Source organism: Dreissena polymorpha, chromosome 3 (assembly GCF_020536995.1).
Source record: "Dreissena polymorpha isolate Duluth1 chromosome 3, UMN_Dpol_1.0, whole genome shotgun sequence".
Lineage (NCBI taxonomy): Eukaryota > Metazoa > Mollusca > Bivalvia > Myida > Dreissenidae > Dreissena > Dreissena polymorpha.
This window is the reverse complement of record NC_068357.1, coordinates 64,188,432-64,205,120: the sequence shown is the minus strand read 5'-3', so window position 1 is coordinate 64,205,120 and position 16,689 is coordinate 64,188,432. Positions and strand designations below refer to the sequence as shown.

General features: G+C 32.9%; 1 protein-coding gene across 3 annotated transcripts in view; it reads right to left on the bottom strand.

The window, feature by feature from the left end:
- Nucleotides 1-24: 24 nt before the first annotated feature.
- The window catches only part of LOC127874486 (uncharacterized protein DDB_G0273453/DDB_G0273565-like), a 35,059-nt gene continuing 18,394 nt past the window's right edge, over nucleotides 25-16,689 (bottom strand). For all 3 annotated transcript variants that reach the window (XM_052418842.1, XM_052418844.1, XM_052418843.1), the window contains 6 exons: nucleotides 12,787-12,945; nucleotides 11,662-11,863; nucleotides 8,633-8,782; nucleotides 4,076-4,201; nucleotides 2,561-2,626; nucleotides 25-2,175 (listed from right to left, as the gene is read on the bottom strand). In XM_052418842.1, coding sequence (XP_052274802.1) covers nucleotides 1,133-2,175; nucleotides 2,561-2,626; nucleotides 4,076-4,201; nucleotides 8,633-8,782; nucleotides 11,662-11,863; nucleotides 12,787-12,945 — 1,746 coding nt within the window. In that variant the 3' untranslated portion in view covers nucleotides 25-1,132. The remainder of the gene's footprint in view (nucleotides 2,176-2,560; nucleotides 2,627-4,075; nucleotides 4,202-8,632; nucleotides 8,783-11,661; nucleotides 11,864-12,786; nucleotides 12,946-16,689) is intronic.

The following is a 16,689-nucleotide window of genomic DNA, read 5'->3' as shown; positions in this document are numbered from 1 at the left end:
GATTATATCCATACTGAGTAAAATTCTGTTACATGCCTGTTTGCTGACATGTTAAGTTTTAGTGCGTATTGTACTTGTTAACTTGCAGATTTTAAGCCCTTTTTGAACGGAATTTACGCAACTTTTCATTCTTTTTTCAAATTATTATAACGTCAATTGGGAAATGTGTAACTGTTTCTCGATTTTGAAAGTGCCTTTTACAGATACTTTATACAGAAGGGGAAACCCGCTGCTCATGCACCGTATAGATGTGAATACTTTTGGGGAACTTAAGCAAGTTTGATTGTCTGCTCTGAGCTATGTTATAACAACATTGTTGTATTTGAAGACTATTTATTCACAATACATGAATACATTAAATACATACCAAGCGATTTCATAGTGAGATTTATTTCACATTTTATAATATATAATACTTCAACAAAGTTCTCTCTGAGTGAACATTTTCTTTAGCCATCCATTTTCGCTATTTTTTAAATAATGTTGCCACTTTTGAAAATAAGAGCCATCTTATAGCCATTCTTAAATCATAGAGTATACAATGCATTAACATAGTGCATAGAGCTATGCAAATAAAAAAAATCTTATTTATTTATACTTTGCACGAAAAAATACAAACCACATATATATTTGTCAAGATTCTACTTTACTGGCTAGAATAACAAACGTGGGCGTAAATCATCCTATATATCCACACACAAAAACAAACAAAAATAAATAAACAAAAAATCAGTTTACGAATCTGGTTGTTTTACTTTTCGAATGAATCACGTTCGCTTAAGTTACTCATATCGTCGATAAAAAGGCGACACACATTTGAAATGTAAAATTTAGCAAATGAGCAATAAATTTGCTGCTGAAAATGTATGCCTGTCGCGCAGTTTATACGTTTTAACCGGTTTTTAAGACCGTTCATAAATATTTCTGACATTTTTGTTATATTAATATTTACTTTGAACAATACTTTTAGGCGCATTTGAAATATGATAAAGCATCTTTTGAATAAACATGTATATTTTTAAAAGAATTGAAATACGCAAAATAAACGCGTTTACACACTCCTTTTTAACAAAAAAAAAGAATATTCGCGAATCTGCACGATACAAAGTTACCATACTCAAATGTAACCAAATCAAATCGATTTTTTTACATGACGAAATAAAATAGATATCATGAAAAGACAAGTTCCAAATAAAAACCACTTATCATAAATAAGTTTGTGATTATAATTCTCATCAGCACTATGGTTCGAAACTGAAGCACAAACATCGGTTTGTGTCTCTGTTTGAGGGTTAGTGACGTCAGCACTAATCGGAACTCTGAGATTTGAGTTCGAAATATTCACGACATCTATATCGCAAGGCTTTGTGACTGAAATATTTGAACCATCCTGGACTTCAGTGTTACTGACTGGGCTGTCCAAAAGATCCGTGAATTCAGTGTTATTGACTTGATTGTTAAAATCAATATGCACTTTAGTGCTGCTGACTGAGCCGTTAAAATAATCCTGGAGGTCAGTATTGCTGACCGAGCCGTTCAAATCATCCTGGACTTCAGTTTTAATGACTGTGCCGTTCAAATAATCATCAACTCCAGTGTTATTTACTTCGCCGTTCAAATAATTCTGGACAACATTATTATTGACTATACCGTTCAAATCATTCTGATCTTCATTGTCACTGGCTGCGCAGTTCAAATCATTCTGGACTTCATCGTTAGTGACTACGCCGTTTATATCACCCTTGATTTCAGTGTAACTGACTGGGCCGTTTAAATTGCCATGAAATTCGGTTTTAATAACATGACCGTTCAAACCATCCTGGACGGCAGTTCGGCTGACTAGACCGTACACGTTTTTATGAACGTCAGTGTTACTGACTGGGTCGTTTAAGTCATCTTTGACTTTAGTGGTGCTAAGTGGACTTTTCAAACCAACATGGACCTCTGTGTTACTGACCTCATCGTTCAATCCGACATTGTATTCAGTGTCGGTGTTTGCATTGTCAAAGTCAACCTGGACTACAATGTTACCGACTGCATCGTTGAAATCCTGGACTTCCGTGCTATTGCCAGGACCGTTCAAGACACCATGAACTTCATCATTACTAACGGAGCCTTTCAAATCGTTTGTAGTGTCAGAAACATTAAGATCATCTGGATCATCTGGGGCCCTGGCTGAAACAAATTTCGTACATGTGAATACGTTTAAAAGTTTCTCTAAAATGAATACATATTTTATATTAGTATAATATTGCTAGAAATTTCAGACTACATGATTACAGTAAATTGAAAAGTAAAGCCATGTAAATATGGCACTCAAGCAAATAGCTGTTACTTTCCGTATTCTGTTAAATATACCAAATAAACTTGCCAACAAAGACGTAAGCAAGATTTGATGAGCATATGCGTCTTCAGTTTAAGTTGACTACAACCATAAAGGTGTTCCTTTCTATGTAATGTTCGATTTTACTTACAATCATTTTCTATAAGTCTCAATATCAATTTTATTGCATATTAAATATTTATTTTGATTATTTATATCATTTTTACAGATACCAACCTGGTACGTAGACTACAAAACTATCCAAATTTGTTTCAAAAATGTCCCCATCGCACTTGTATTTATCTGTAATGGAAATTAAACTAGTTTCATCTAAATAAAATGCCGCTAGAGGGCAACTGTGTATATATTATATAGCATAGTATTGAAGAGAAAGACGTCAAAATGTAACATGATATGTGTGCGTAATCGAATCGTGATGAAACGATTTTAAAAATAACATATTCATTTCTTCGTTTCCAGATCAAATAAATGTACCCTAAAATCCGGATAATTCTCTGGTTAAAACATTTATCATACAATTGTTTCCCGTGGACAGTTATGGGTTTAGGCAGCAAACAGGAAACAGGGTTGTTTCTTAACACTGAATTCTTAAATAAAACATAGTTTAGTCTAGAGATCTGCAGTATATAAAGTATTTTTAAAGTTAATTTTACCAAAAATAAAACATGTGTAAATATCATTATTGGCTAAAATGTGACACAGTAACCTTCAATTACATACAACAATAAACATATAAAATAAAAGAATCTGCAAATATTTCCACGTACTCAATAAATCAGAAATATAAGTTTCGCGGTTATAGAATCGTTGGTTTATACGATATTTAATCAAGTTTAATACAACACAATTCAATTTAGGTCCAGATAGGTGAAAACGCTGATTAATCACAACAATATTGAGACACCACTTTGGTCGCTAGAGAGTACAGAAGAAAAAATATTTTCTAAATTTGTTCTAATGAGTATGTTTTCAATTCCGTGTTACTAAATTTAACCTTGGTTTAGATATTGACAAAATAGACATTCTCTCAAAGATAAATCAAGGTGGATTAATACATTTTTTCTTCTAGATTTTCAACAAATGTTTACCCAGTGACATAGTTTTAACCCTCATCATAATAAATTAAAACATTTTTGTTAAGTTTAATAAAGATTGGATAAAACACAGGGCTTTTGAAGCATAACAATGTTTTTAATACGGTTCAACATGTTGATATTGACGTTTACAATACTGCACTCGAATTTGAACTTTGCCTGAATATTGTATAACTTATCATTCGGACAAGTAAAATCAAGATTGAGCCATATGTATTGCCGTTGAAGTGGTAACAAGGTAATTCTCGACAACGCATGATGCACGGCGTTGACTGACCACATTAGGTCATCTTTAGGTGATTCATAACATAACTCCTGTACGTTTGAACAACAAGAGAAATGCCAATTTGACCATACTTCGTCTCGAGTGAACATGCAAAAGGACATGCCATCCATACTTTATAACATAATGCAAAGAGTAGAGTGTCGCGCTTCTTATTGTATGATGTGTGTACTTAATATCGTGATTTACGTTATTTTACACAGATATACCAAATTACATATATCTGCTATATACAAATAATGTCCATATTAAATATCATCCATTTTTAATCTAAGAGCAATGGTCGGTGTGTGGATTCTTAGGGTCCTTACATAGTAAATACAAATTCGTAACAGTTTGAAATTTACCACTTACCCTCACACGCCTTTGTAAAAAATGTCCAGTGTTCGTCCGTAGCTGCCTGCTTCATCACAAGCAGTACATTATAGCTCCTGTGTTTTGATTCATCGAAGTATGAGCTTAGTGCTTCAATTCGAGGTCCTGAAATTATTAACCTGAGATGGAACATGTAAAAATATTCTGAAAACCTTTAAGTTCCTTATTTTGGACTATTTGTATTAACATATAATTTAATATGATATTTAAAGACATGCTATCTGCATGACATTTGTGATATTACCGTGAAATCATTTTCTCAGGACCAAGTTTTTTGGCCTGGGGCGTAGCCCCAAGGCCATAGTTATGATACCAATTTCTGTAAATACAGAACATCACTATATTAAATGACAGTGTCATAAAAAGTGTACAAAAATATTATTGAAGCAAAATTGCTAAGCATTGGCTACGACATAGTTTTTATTGTTTACATATTTATGCGAGAATAAGTTCCTCACTTGACGGTCTAGGCCGAAAAGACACGAGTGTTTACGGAGACAGTATGAATAATTAGTTTTGGATATATTTCTTGAAGACATGATATTTGGTATTTATAAACATATTTTAAAATATTGTAATTTTTATTTTGCGTTAACCAGACATTCCAGAAAAAAGAAAATGAAAAAAAAATATATTCACGATCATTCTCGGAAAAAGACAATGTAACCGGATATGGTATTTCGCTGCGCAGATCGAGCGCGCAAATCGAGCGCGAAAAGTTCTACGTGAGACAAAGTACACAATCTGTACACCGTTCTTTATCATGGTAAGTGGATTTTTTTGTATACACATTACAAAGGAAGTGCCAACAATAACAGTTTTTTGCGGCTATGTCGTTATTGTTGTTGTATATCTTCACCGCCTATGTAGACGAACCTCTACCAGATATGTAGAGTTCAACAAAAGGTTATCGTTCCCACCACCAGTATCGTGTTGTCCTCCACAGTCTATGTACACTGAAGTATATACACAAACATTGTCTTTTCTTACAGCCTCTGAGCTTCTGCACTCCACCGCTAAGGTCAATCTGTATAAATTCGGACAATACATCCTAAATGCATTTTATGTCACAATAAATCGAGCCCCAGGCCTTCAGTGCCTACAGCGCTTTGATTATTAACTTATGTCGGCAAAATGTTAACTCTGCACAGATAATGTCCACAAAAACATTATGGTCACGTTTCATCAAGAGGTGATGAAATATTTGGCATCTAGAGCGGTCACAAGCTAAAAGTTGATGCAAAAAAACACACATCGCACTACGACGAATGTCTGGATTAGGGTGATCGCAGTAGCTCACCTTGAGCACTTTTAGTTTAGGTGAGCTATAAATACTCAGCGCCCTGGTGGCCATGTTTTTCAAACGAACAGAACAATTTTCGAGATCGGTCGATGTATCATTAGGATAAATGTTTCGAACAAGTTTTATGCAGATTGATAAAACAATTTGACTTCTAGAGTGTTCACAAACTATTTTATCAATTCGACCTTGTTGCTTAGTTTTTGACCCCTATTACACAGTTTCGAACTCGGCCGAGATAAAATTGAGAAAAATGTTCTGACCATTTTCATGAAGATTGGTTAACAAAGTGGGCCTCTAGAGTTTTCACAAGATAAATGTTGAAATTGAGCTAAAACCGTAACTTTGTGGACAAAAGTATATGCAACTAGTGAATATAGAATCATGGTCAATGACTCAGTGGTCAACAATTTATTTTGGTAAATGTTTTTTCTGTATGGTGTAGCGCAAAGGTTTAAAGGGACTGTCAACAACGACGACGAAGAAAAGAAAAGTTGTAAAATACCGTATTTTTTACAATTATTAGTTTATATTGGTTAAAATATCACGACTGGTATATTACGTTACTTGAACAAAGTTGTTTAGTTTTCATATTTTCAGTATATTTTGTAATACATTTTACTGGATATGTCTACCAGGTAACTACCAGTTAACTATAAATAACGCTAGTAGATTGATCATCAACGTCACGTGGTAAACTCAGGAAAGCAAATTGTGCATGCGTAGTGAATTGTATATATTTTATATATAAAATGATCAATAAACTTGCGTTATTTATAGTGTATTTATCGTTTTGTCACCTATTTTTGCGATGTACTTTCGCTTTGACATCGCGAAATTTGATTACCGAATATACTGAAAATATGAACTTTTTTTTCAAGTAATGTAATATACCAGTCGTGATATTTTAATCAACATAAACTAACAATTGTATTTTTTTTAGGTATTTTAGGACTTTTTCTTTTTCCTCATTCGTGTTTGACAGTGCCTTTAAAGTAAATAGGTATACATAAAAATCTAACACATGAGCATGTATACATTTTGTGCAAATAGGCATACATTATATTTCTTCAGACAAACATTTACATATATACCTACAGGAAAGATTTGAGCCTGTAGGCACAAATATATACCCGCCTGCGTGTACGCTGATTTTGAATAAGTCTAAATGTGGCCCCACGTGTATTATTTGTATTTCAATGTTCTGACCAAGTTTCGTTAAGATTGGGCAATAAATATGACTTGTAGAGTGTTAACAAGGTTTTACTATAGCCATATAAGGAAAACATCCTCATATAGTTGTCACGTAGTCTTCTAAACATATTAAACGTTCACATCTACGTACAATAAAGCGTACAAAAAGTCCATATCAGTGTTCTCAACGATTTATTTCTGATGATTTAATTCTAACACAAACGCTTTACAATATCCGTACAATATACTAGTTTATACTAGAGCAGAAAAACACAGAAAAAAGCGATACTTCTACCATAACTCGTCACAGTCGCAAATAATTTCTGTACAATCACCAACACATAAAGGGCATTCAACTGTTAAAATGATGAGTTAAATCAAATCAGTATTTACACAGGAGTAAAAAACACTTCATTTAGGGACTAAATCATCTATAATGTAGAAACAGGCAAAGGGCCATTATTCTGCAAAAAAATGTAACAGCCAATATAACTTGCCATACAATAATTACATGTTGTGGTTATTCAAGTGTTAAAATTTGTTCAGGATCCATCGATCGTTCAAGTGAAGTAAAAAAAACACAAGCTTCAGGCGACTTAATAATATATTGTGGAAAAACACACATATAGCCCTAATTTTGTCAACAATTGTCAAAGCCCAAATTCCAATTTTACGACACTTTACACATTAAGCGTTTTTTACAACCATGAAAGTTTAAGCGCGATCCGCAAATAAGTAAAATAAAAGTTTAAAACTCTGTTCGAGGGGGTAATATTAACTATACCTAGACAGATTATTATGATATTAATAACGAACATGATGTACTTTTTATTACAAACAAGTCGAGCATGTAGAATATATTGAAATCTAGCATGCATACACATGGATTAATATAGATTTATTTTAATTATCGCCTGTTGAGTATTAGCTTTGACGGATTTTTCGATATTACGTTCCAACATAATCAAATGTTTAAATTAAAAAACAGAAGTGAAATATAGAGAATAACATGCTACTGCCCGATCGTTTAGTAACTTATCAAGGGAGACTTAGAATAACATAACAGCGAGGCTTGTTGAACGCATCATGACATATTATAAAACGATCAGGCAGTAACCTGTGCCAATTTTAAAGGAAATTGTGAACAAGAAGCTACTAATCTGTAATTTTACGGGAAAGAATATACTTTTTGACATGTTCACAATGACAGCATGAGACCTTGCGCTTAATATTTAAAAATAAAAATATGCAGGGCGTTTTTGAGGTTAATGCTGCTCTTTATGTGTCTAACATAGATAACATCATGGTTAGTTTTGTTTGCTTTGATTGTATTACTAAACAAATGGTGACGTTATAGTTGATACCGGTCATATAACCTACCTCAAAACATCCACTGATATGACAACTTCCTGTTGAACTGATACACTTTTTATATTAGGCATCATACTATCAGGCAAATACCGATATGGCGGTATGATAAATAATAATAAGTTTTCAGTACATGTGGGAGGTCAGTGTACTTCAAAAATGATTAAGTGTATGCGCAGTGCAGGTCTTTAAACAATAATTTACTAACAAATGACGCACAACTTTTCAGAGACCGATTTTGAAACGATAGCCCTTGACATGGCTCGTTAAAAAATTCCAATATTGGAATATGTGGATAATGCAGCCAATGTAATATTCGCAGGGATTTAAAATCGGATTATTGCCTCTTATGAAATCAGAAGTGTTTGTACCAACAACACCCCTTTTTATTTTACACTAACATTGTGAATTCAGTGGGTTATGTGGCTAACAAACACATACAGATCTAGAAAAACAGGTTTTACATGTATTTCATTTGTTACATTTACTGAGGTCCCTCAAGTAATGAGCACGCATACTCGCATTTCTGTAAGTGGTTTGTTGTTAAACATGTAATTTACTTACTACGGATACTGAGAATAAGTATTGTGGTTCGTACACATTATGGATTATGCGAAATATAAATGCGGTGTCATTGATAGGCAAATTGCAGTGCAAGTTGAAGTCAGGCATACCTTTACATGATTTCTCGTACGGCGAGTCCACAGTCTTGCTGGAATGTTCATCCATGTGAGCATTGAAAGCCTTCAAACACTGATCAAGGTACTTCGGCAATTGATCCAGAGTCTTATCGGCTAAGCTATCAACTATCGTGAAAAGGTGAGCTAAAACATTTAATAAGATTGAGAAAATGTGGTATTTAGTTTATTCAATGTTTAATTTAACCTAAATAAAGAAAACTTCCCACAACATGTTGTCTATGTGTTTCCATGGACTGCTCAAAAACTTTTTTTTCTGTAATATTAACTAATGACTTATCTTTTTACCACACGTGACCCAGTTTCAAATCAATCGAGATATCATGGGGATCTCATGACCACGTTTTTAGACGAATTATGCATCTAGCCTCAGTGTGCACAAGATTTGTATTCATTTTGACTTAAGCGACCAAGATTGTTTAAACAATGCAACCCAGTTACACACCTAGCTGAGATATCATTTGAGCAATTGAGAAATTGTTCTGAGCAAGTTTTGTGACGATTGGGCAATATATGTGACCTCAAGTTATTCACTAGGTTTTAATATAGGCAAAATATGGACAACTTCCAAGCCACGTGGCATCCATGTTTTTCAACGGACCTTTATCATTTTAAAACTAGGACTTAAAAATCACCATAACAAATTTTCTGATGAATTTTGAACATTTTGTCTTAAGTGTTGTTTATAAGATTTTACTCTAGCCATATAAGGGAAACTGCCTTTCCACTGTCGGCTTTGTTTTTAACGGACAGGGAGTTGTTTCGAAATCGGTCGAGATTTCGTTGGGACGCATTTCTTCGCTTTATTGCTATAGTGCTCCATCTCCATTTTGTTCAAAAATGATTTTTTTTATATCGCTATGTTCGTGAGAACGAGATCTTTAATATGACGTAATCGGGTGAATGCTGTACTGCACCATCTCCGTGACTGAGAGCAAAGTAGACTTCACGCTCAGAATAGCCTATCAATTTCCAGAATTTACACCACGTGACTGAGCTTCAGTTCAGAACTGTAATGATCCATGTCCATGACGTTCAATGAATTAATGTCCAGATCCGTAACCGATAAAATGCTTCATGTCCCGATAGAGCAGTTCAGCATTAACGATTTTTTTATTTTTTTTTACCAGTATGCTCCATACATAAAATTGCAAATAACATTAGCATATAATTTACTAAAGTTAATATTTAATTATATTCATATTCTCCGTTTGCTGATAAACACTCCGGTATATTTTTTTCCACATACGTGCATAAATAAGTGAGAAAATAAAAGTTAAACCTTTTCATGCCTTTTTCTCTAAAACAATGAAAAAAGTAGTAAGAGCACTATATAAATCAAGCGACGATTTGGGTGGAAATACCTTCTTGAAGATTTGGTAATACATGCGACCTGTAGAGTGATGGCAAGGTTTTGCTATAGTCTTAAACGAAAAACAGCTTAGCGCCCTGGCGGCCATGTTTTTCAATGGTAAAAGAACAATTTTTGAAATAATTAGAAAAAAATGTTCCGAGCAAGTTTCATGATGGTTGGGTAGGTAAACACTTTTATTAATCGAGTGTTCACAATCTACTTCTTTATTTCAACAGTTTGGCAAATTGTTTGACCCCCAGTGACCCGGTTTTAAACAAGGCCGAGATAACATTGGCCAAATGTTCGGATACAGTTTCATGAAGATTTTAGTCCGATCAAGATGTATTAAATTACAACGTCAAGGTTTCATAAAATTATGTCTGACACATATATGACATTATAAAATAGGAATCAGAAGTGAGATATTATAATACTGTATTTATATTGCTTGTGAAAGGTTGTATACTTGATAACTTGTGTAGTATTTGCGTATTCCAAGTCTTTAAAAAATAAGTTATGCTCTGCTATAAATTATCACGGATTTAAAGGGACTGTCAACTGAAAACGACGAACAAATAAAAGTTTTAAAATACCTTTTTTGCCCGTATTACCTTATATACTGAAAATATGAAAACAACTTTTTCAAGTAATGTAACATGCCAGTCGTGATATTTTAATCAATATAAACTAATAATTGTTAAAAAAAACGGTATTTTAGAACTTTTATTTTTTCGTCGTATATAAATATATATACATATATAAATATATATATATATATATATATATATATATATATATATATATATATATATATATATAAATAATAAATAAATAAATATATATATATATAAATAAATATATATATATATATATATTTAATATATATATATATATATAAATAAATAAATATATATATATATATATATATATATATATATATATATATATAGATATATGTTTGCATTATTTAATTGAGTTACTTGACACATTTTCCATATATATTAAAAACTATTAGCTGTAAATATGTGCTATTTATCAATGCTATGTGAATTTGAATCAAATTCTTAATTATTTTTCATGAATTTAATTGAATCTGATTACTATTGATCATCATCATTTTTTAACTGTGTGTGAGCCCTATCATTAAGTTATATGACTCTGGATTACAATAAAAATATTAAGAAAAAATACTTAGAACTGAGCTTGAGTTGTGTTTTTATTATGGAAATTGACTTGCTACGTAAAATAAATATAATCATGGACTGCACAAGCAAAATATTATTTGATTGTTTTTATGCAGTTGTGTGTAGTTGGTTAACAGCCGTGGTACTTTGACATTCCAATCAGAGAAATGTAATATCCGAGTCATATCTCGAGGAATTGTGAACTAAATGCATGTGCTACTGTAAACAATGTATACAAATGTTTTTATGTTTGCCAATAGCGTCCATTATCACACACTTATTTTCAATCTCCGAGTAATGAGAAAACACACTAACATTTCTGCAAATGGTAAGTTGTTTAACAAGTGATTAAATAACTATGCATACTGAGAATGAGTAGCCAGTTTCACGAACATAATAAATTATCCGAAATACATATGCGTAGTTATTGAAAGGCAACTTAAAGTGCAAAAAGAAGTCAGACATACCTTCAGAAGAATGCTCATACAGAGCCTTCTTACGCTCTTTAATGTTCATCCAAAACTCATCCACAGCCTCATTCGCTATATACATGTAAGCTGCCTTATGTGTATCACGAGCAGCCTCCGTCGTTATCTTCAATGAGTTTTGAATAGCCTCTAGTGAATAAATAAATGAGTCCGTCGTTATCTTCGATGATTCGTTTTGCAACTGTATTGGATAAACATAATGTTTGAAATAGGAAAAACATACATAAACCATTTAACAACTGTAACATAACACCAGTTTATGCACCTGTATAAAAAGTATTATTGATATAAGTGTCATTCGTTACTGCTTTCCATTTCACAGCAACGATATGTGTTAATGGTTTCAAATGCTTGACACGTTTATTATGTGTTAAGCAAATATTACTTATGTCAGATCAAAGACCTACTAAAATATGACTCGCCGTGGACGATTTTATCTTGCTCGGAAAATTGAGGAGTTTTCTTTTACTAGTGAGGAGAAATGGTCATTATCAACAGGTAAGAAAGTTGCCGTGCTCACGTTATATTTTTAAATGTTTTTACAAATTATAAATTTATAAATTTTTAAAAATTATCAATTTAATATATTTAATTATTGTATTAAACAACATGTCAGCATGTTTTTAAAGAAATTTGTAATATGTGTGTATGAATTCCCTTGTACCTCATCATTTACACAATGTGTTTGTTCTTAAACACAAACAAATATAAGCCAAACAATTATGGAGACTAACACGAAAGTATTGCTGTGGTAACTAAGTGTTTGTCATGCTGAGCCGCGGTGAAGAATCGCATGCAGTGTTCCAGCAACGACAACAAATGAGTATTGTTTATTTTAATGTTGGAAGCATGCACACCATGCACTTCATATTACAGATAATACATACACTCAGTAATATATACAATGGGATCTCTTATCTAATTCAATGTCTAAGACGAAATTCTACATACATGCACTTCATGTTAGATTTATCAAATCTACATACATAAGCATATTAGATAATTCCATTACAAACAACAAAATAATATTTCTTCTTGTTAGGTCGACCCATTCATTAACTATGTGGCGAATAGCAAAGTTTTGTCAATGAAAGAAACTTATACCTCTTCTAGTTTCCTCACAGCCTCCTGTGCACCAGCGTCATGTGCTAGACATGCTGGGTCTGTCAGCAGGCTAATAAATGTTGTGAAGATGTCTAGGAGTTCCGTATCTGTGATTTTACGAGTAGATGAATGACGGACAACCCTGAAACTTTCTCGCGCCTGAAAGATATGTTAACCTTAAATAAAGTATTGCTTGAAATGATTTTGACATTGCTAAATGCAATTAATGCATGTACACAATTTTGCAGGAACTAATATGAAACATCTGCAAAATTACATTGTACAAGTTGAGTATTAATTGGCATAAACAAGCATTTCGTCTAATAACCAGTAACTCAATGGGCGTAATTCAAGCGTTCATTAGTCAAAATCTTGTTTTTGGAAATATATATTTCAATTTAAATCTTTACCATATGACAGACAAAGGAAGTGAAACTTCAGCTGCAACAAGTTCTGTATTTATGGCAAGGAAGCTTTTGCCAATTATTGATACAAAAAACAAATGAAATTCACAGGACAAGAGGTGTCCCCCTTTTTACTTTATCAATGCAAAAAAACTTTGAGAGGGGGGGGCATGCTTTAAACCGGTTTGAATTAGCTCAAAACCTCACACTTGGCTCATAATAATTAATTAAACTTGTAAATATTGAAGTGGACATAAAAATTAACATCATAGCATCACGATAAAATAAAAAAGATATAACAGAAAACACTTTAATTTAATAACTATTTAACTACTCAATCCCAACGCTAGGAACATAACTAGTAATGTTTTGTGTGTGGTTTTCATCAAATGATGAGCATTTTAACGTGATGGTGAGCAATTTTCGTGTGTGCATTTTTTAAAGCAATCTATTTCTACTTTGGAAGTACGAATGTGAATGGCACATGTTGTTTTATCGACTACAAGGAACAGTAGCATAATAAGTGTTAATCGCATTACAAATGTATATGTGGAATAATCTTTACACTTTGGTTCAAATGAAAGTAGTGAAAATTTGTCTCCTCTAGTAGCATGAACCAATGATATTTTAAACATAAAAAGTTGATGTAAAATACTTGCAGGAATAATATAAGGTTTCAGAAGGCATTTCCTTTTTGTTTCAACGGATTTCTTTGAAAATTATATTTTTTATGAATATTTCGGCAACACTGGTTTACGATATTAAAAAGAATATCATTAATTTACTTAACTTGTTTTACTCGCGAAAATTTAACTAGCGAACGGCGGGAAAGGGGGCTATTAGCGACGAGGTAGCGACCTTTATCTAACTCGCGATACAAATCAGTTGGGCGGCTTATTTTTATGTTTTGTTAACCAATATCCAACACTAATTGTTTGGGAAAATAAAGTGTTTATAAGTAACACTGTTATCAAGATTTGCCTCCATAGTTAATACATAGTTAATCAAAGTAGTGAAAGTACTGGTGGGGTGATTTTGTTCAAATTTTGTGGTAGTAAAAACACTATACACCGTGATGCAAACCAATCACCTTTGTTGAATAAAACAGATGTAATTAAGGAAGGGCGACAGGCTGTCAACATAATATATGATTTTGCAAATAAATGCTGCTTTTTAAAACAAGTCTTAGTCATACGTGCCAATACATAACTGTGAAACGTTTGTGAATAAAATGTTGTTTATTATCATTTGAACTGGTGAGCTAGGTTTTTACTCTGACTTAGTGTTATATGTATCTGAGATTTCGTGAAGACAAACGTTGTCATAAGGTTTCTATACATCAGAGACGTAGATTAAATTATTATTCATATATATATATATATATTCAATTAATTTATCTGCTGGATTTTAAGTCACACCGACACAGTGTAGGTCATATAGCAACTTCATGGGAACAAAACATAACTGTTGATACTGTTCTACTAACTGTTAGGACGGACATATACATGTACGAGATTATTTTGATAACTTGGGAAACGTTTACGCAAATTAATGAGCTGCTGACAACCACAACATGTATTTCGTTTGTAAGGAAAAAGTTAAAAACTGGCGTGAAAAGCACGGGCGAATTGTAATATAACAACTTTGTAGCGCAGAGAAAATTGAGATGTTTACTTTGACATTTAAAAATGTAGCGCGTGGTAATTGAATTGTGTCGCCCATATCGCGAACGCAGTTGATTTCTTAAAACGAAAGAACATAAATGCGCTGTATCGGTTAATTGTAGATAGTTCAGTATTAAACCGATATTTCTTCGCTGTATACAACTACCATGAGAACTGCGTTTAACTCGGGTGCTAATGCCACAGTGAAAAGACGTTGCCATGGATGAAACGCGCTTATCGGAGCTATTTAGTTTGCGAATGCAGAATCTTGATGCAAAATGGTTAAATGCAGTAACAGACTACATTATTCGGTATACGTAAAGTATGTTACCTATGGGGCGAATTGCAGAAATCAATCGCCCCCAAAAATTGTCGAGTTTACGTCGTATTTGTTTTATCATAATTTAATGTTATTATTAGTAATTTACGTCACTAACATTTCCACCACTACCGTCGCAGGCAAGTTTTATTTAAGAAAGCAATTTATTAAACTCTTTTTATTAATAAACATTAAGAACAAAAGTTACATGAACAAAATAATTAAATCAATAATTTGTGCAACTGCTTGAAAGTTGCGCGATACGGAACGTTACCAATCACGCGAGTAAATTGTCAACCCAATGGCGACCCGTTGACATGGTGGTGTGAAAATAACCACACCCAACAATAGCACACGTGGTTCGGAAGCTTTTGTTCATGCCATTGACATTCCGTGCCATAGGAGCAAGTGCTTTCAAAAACAGGTCGTCGTTTTATCAAGGATCGCAACCGCATGACCTACAAGCTAGTGGACAATTTCATTTTCTTGACCAAACGAACACTGTTGTGTTGTGCATGTTCTGCATATACATTTGTGTTTGCTGATTTTATAAATAGTGGGATAGTGTTGCACCAGTTTAAACAAATATTTAAAATCATTTTTTATAGTATGTGAAGTTTAGTTAAAACAAGAGCACCGCATAACGGGTGCCAACACTCGGCTGCGGATGCAGTTTTCAATAAATGAAAGCTTGTCAGAATATTTTTTTCAGAGGTCAAACTGACCTTGACCTTTGCCCTAGTGACCCCAAAATGGGTGTGGCGTGTAGAACTCATCAAGGTGCATCTAAATATGAAGTTTCAAAGTTGTAGGTGGAAGCACTTTGATTTTAGAACAAAATGTAAAGGTTTAAGCCCGGCGGACGCCGGACGGCGGACGACGAGCTGGCTACGGCAAACCTCGTTTTTTTTCCCGAAAACAGCCGAGTTAAAATTAAAACAGAATGAACAAAGAAACACAAAATTATTGTGAGCAATACGACCCGAACGTAATATAAGCAGCCCAACCAAGAATACATTAATGACACGTACAAATGAACAGTGTGTAGTTTTATAATTTTAAATTATAGGTGTCAACGTAGGAAAAATAAATACAAAACAAAGCTACATTTACAAACTTATTGAAATAAATGTTATAAAATATTATAAAGGAACTGATATGTTATAAACGCAAGTGATCACAAATTACTTTCGTTTCAATTGAGTACATGTACGACATGTACGAGCGGTATGACATGTTTACCGTATACTTAACATTTTTACTGCTAAAGGTTTTGAGGTTGACCTGTTAACAACCGGTTACGACAAAAGGTTAATTGGCAAATATTGGCAAATGTTTTTTTGTAACCTTTCATCCCTAATTAAAAGGAAATATTTTCTCAATTATTGTCATTTTTTATTACATGCGTAATCTTTGCCTAAATGTTTTTCAAACTATATATATATATATATATATATATATATATATATATATATATATATATATATATATATATATATATATATATATATATATA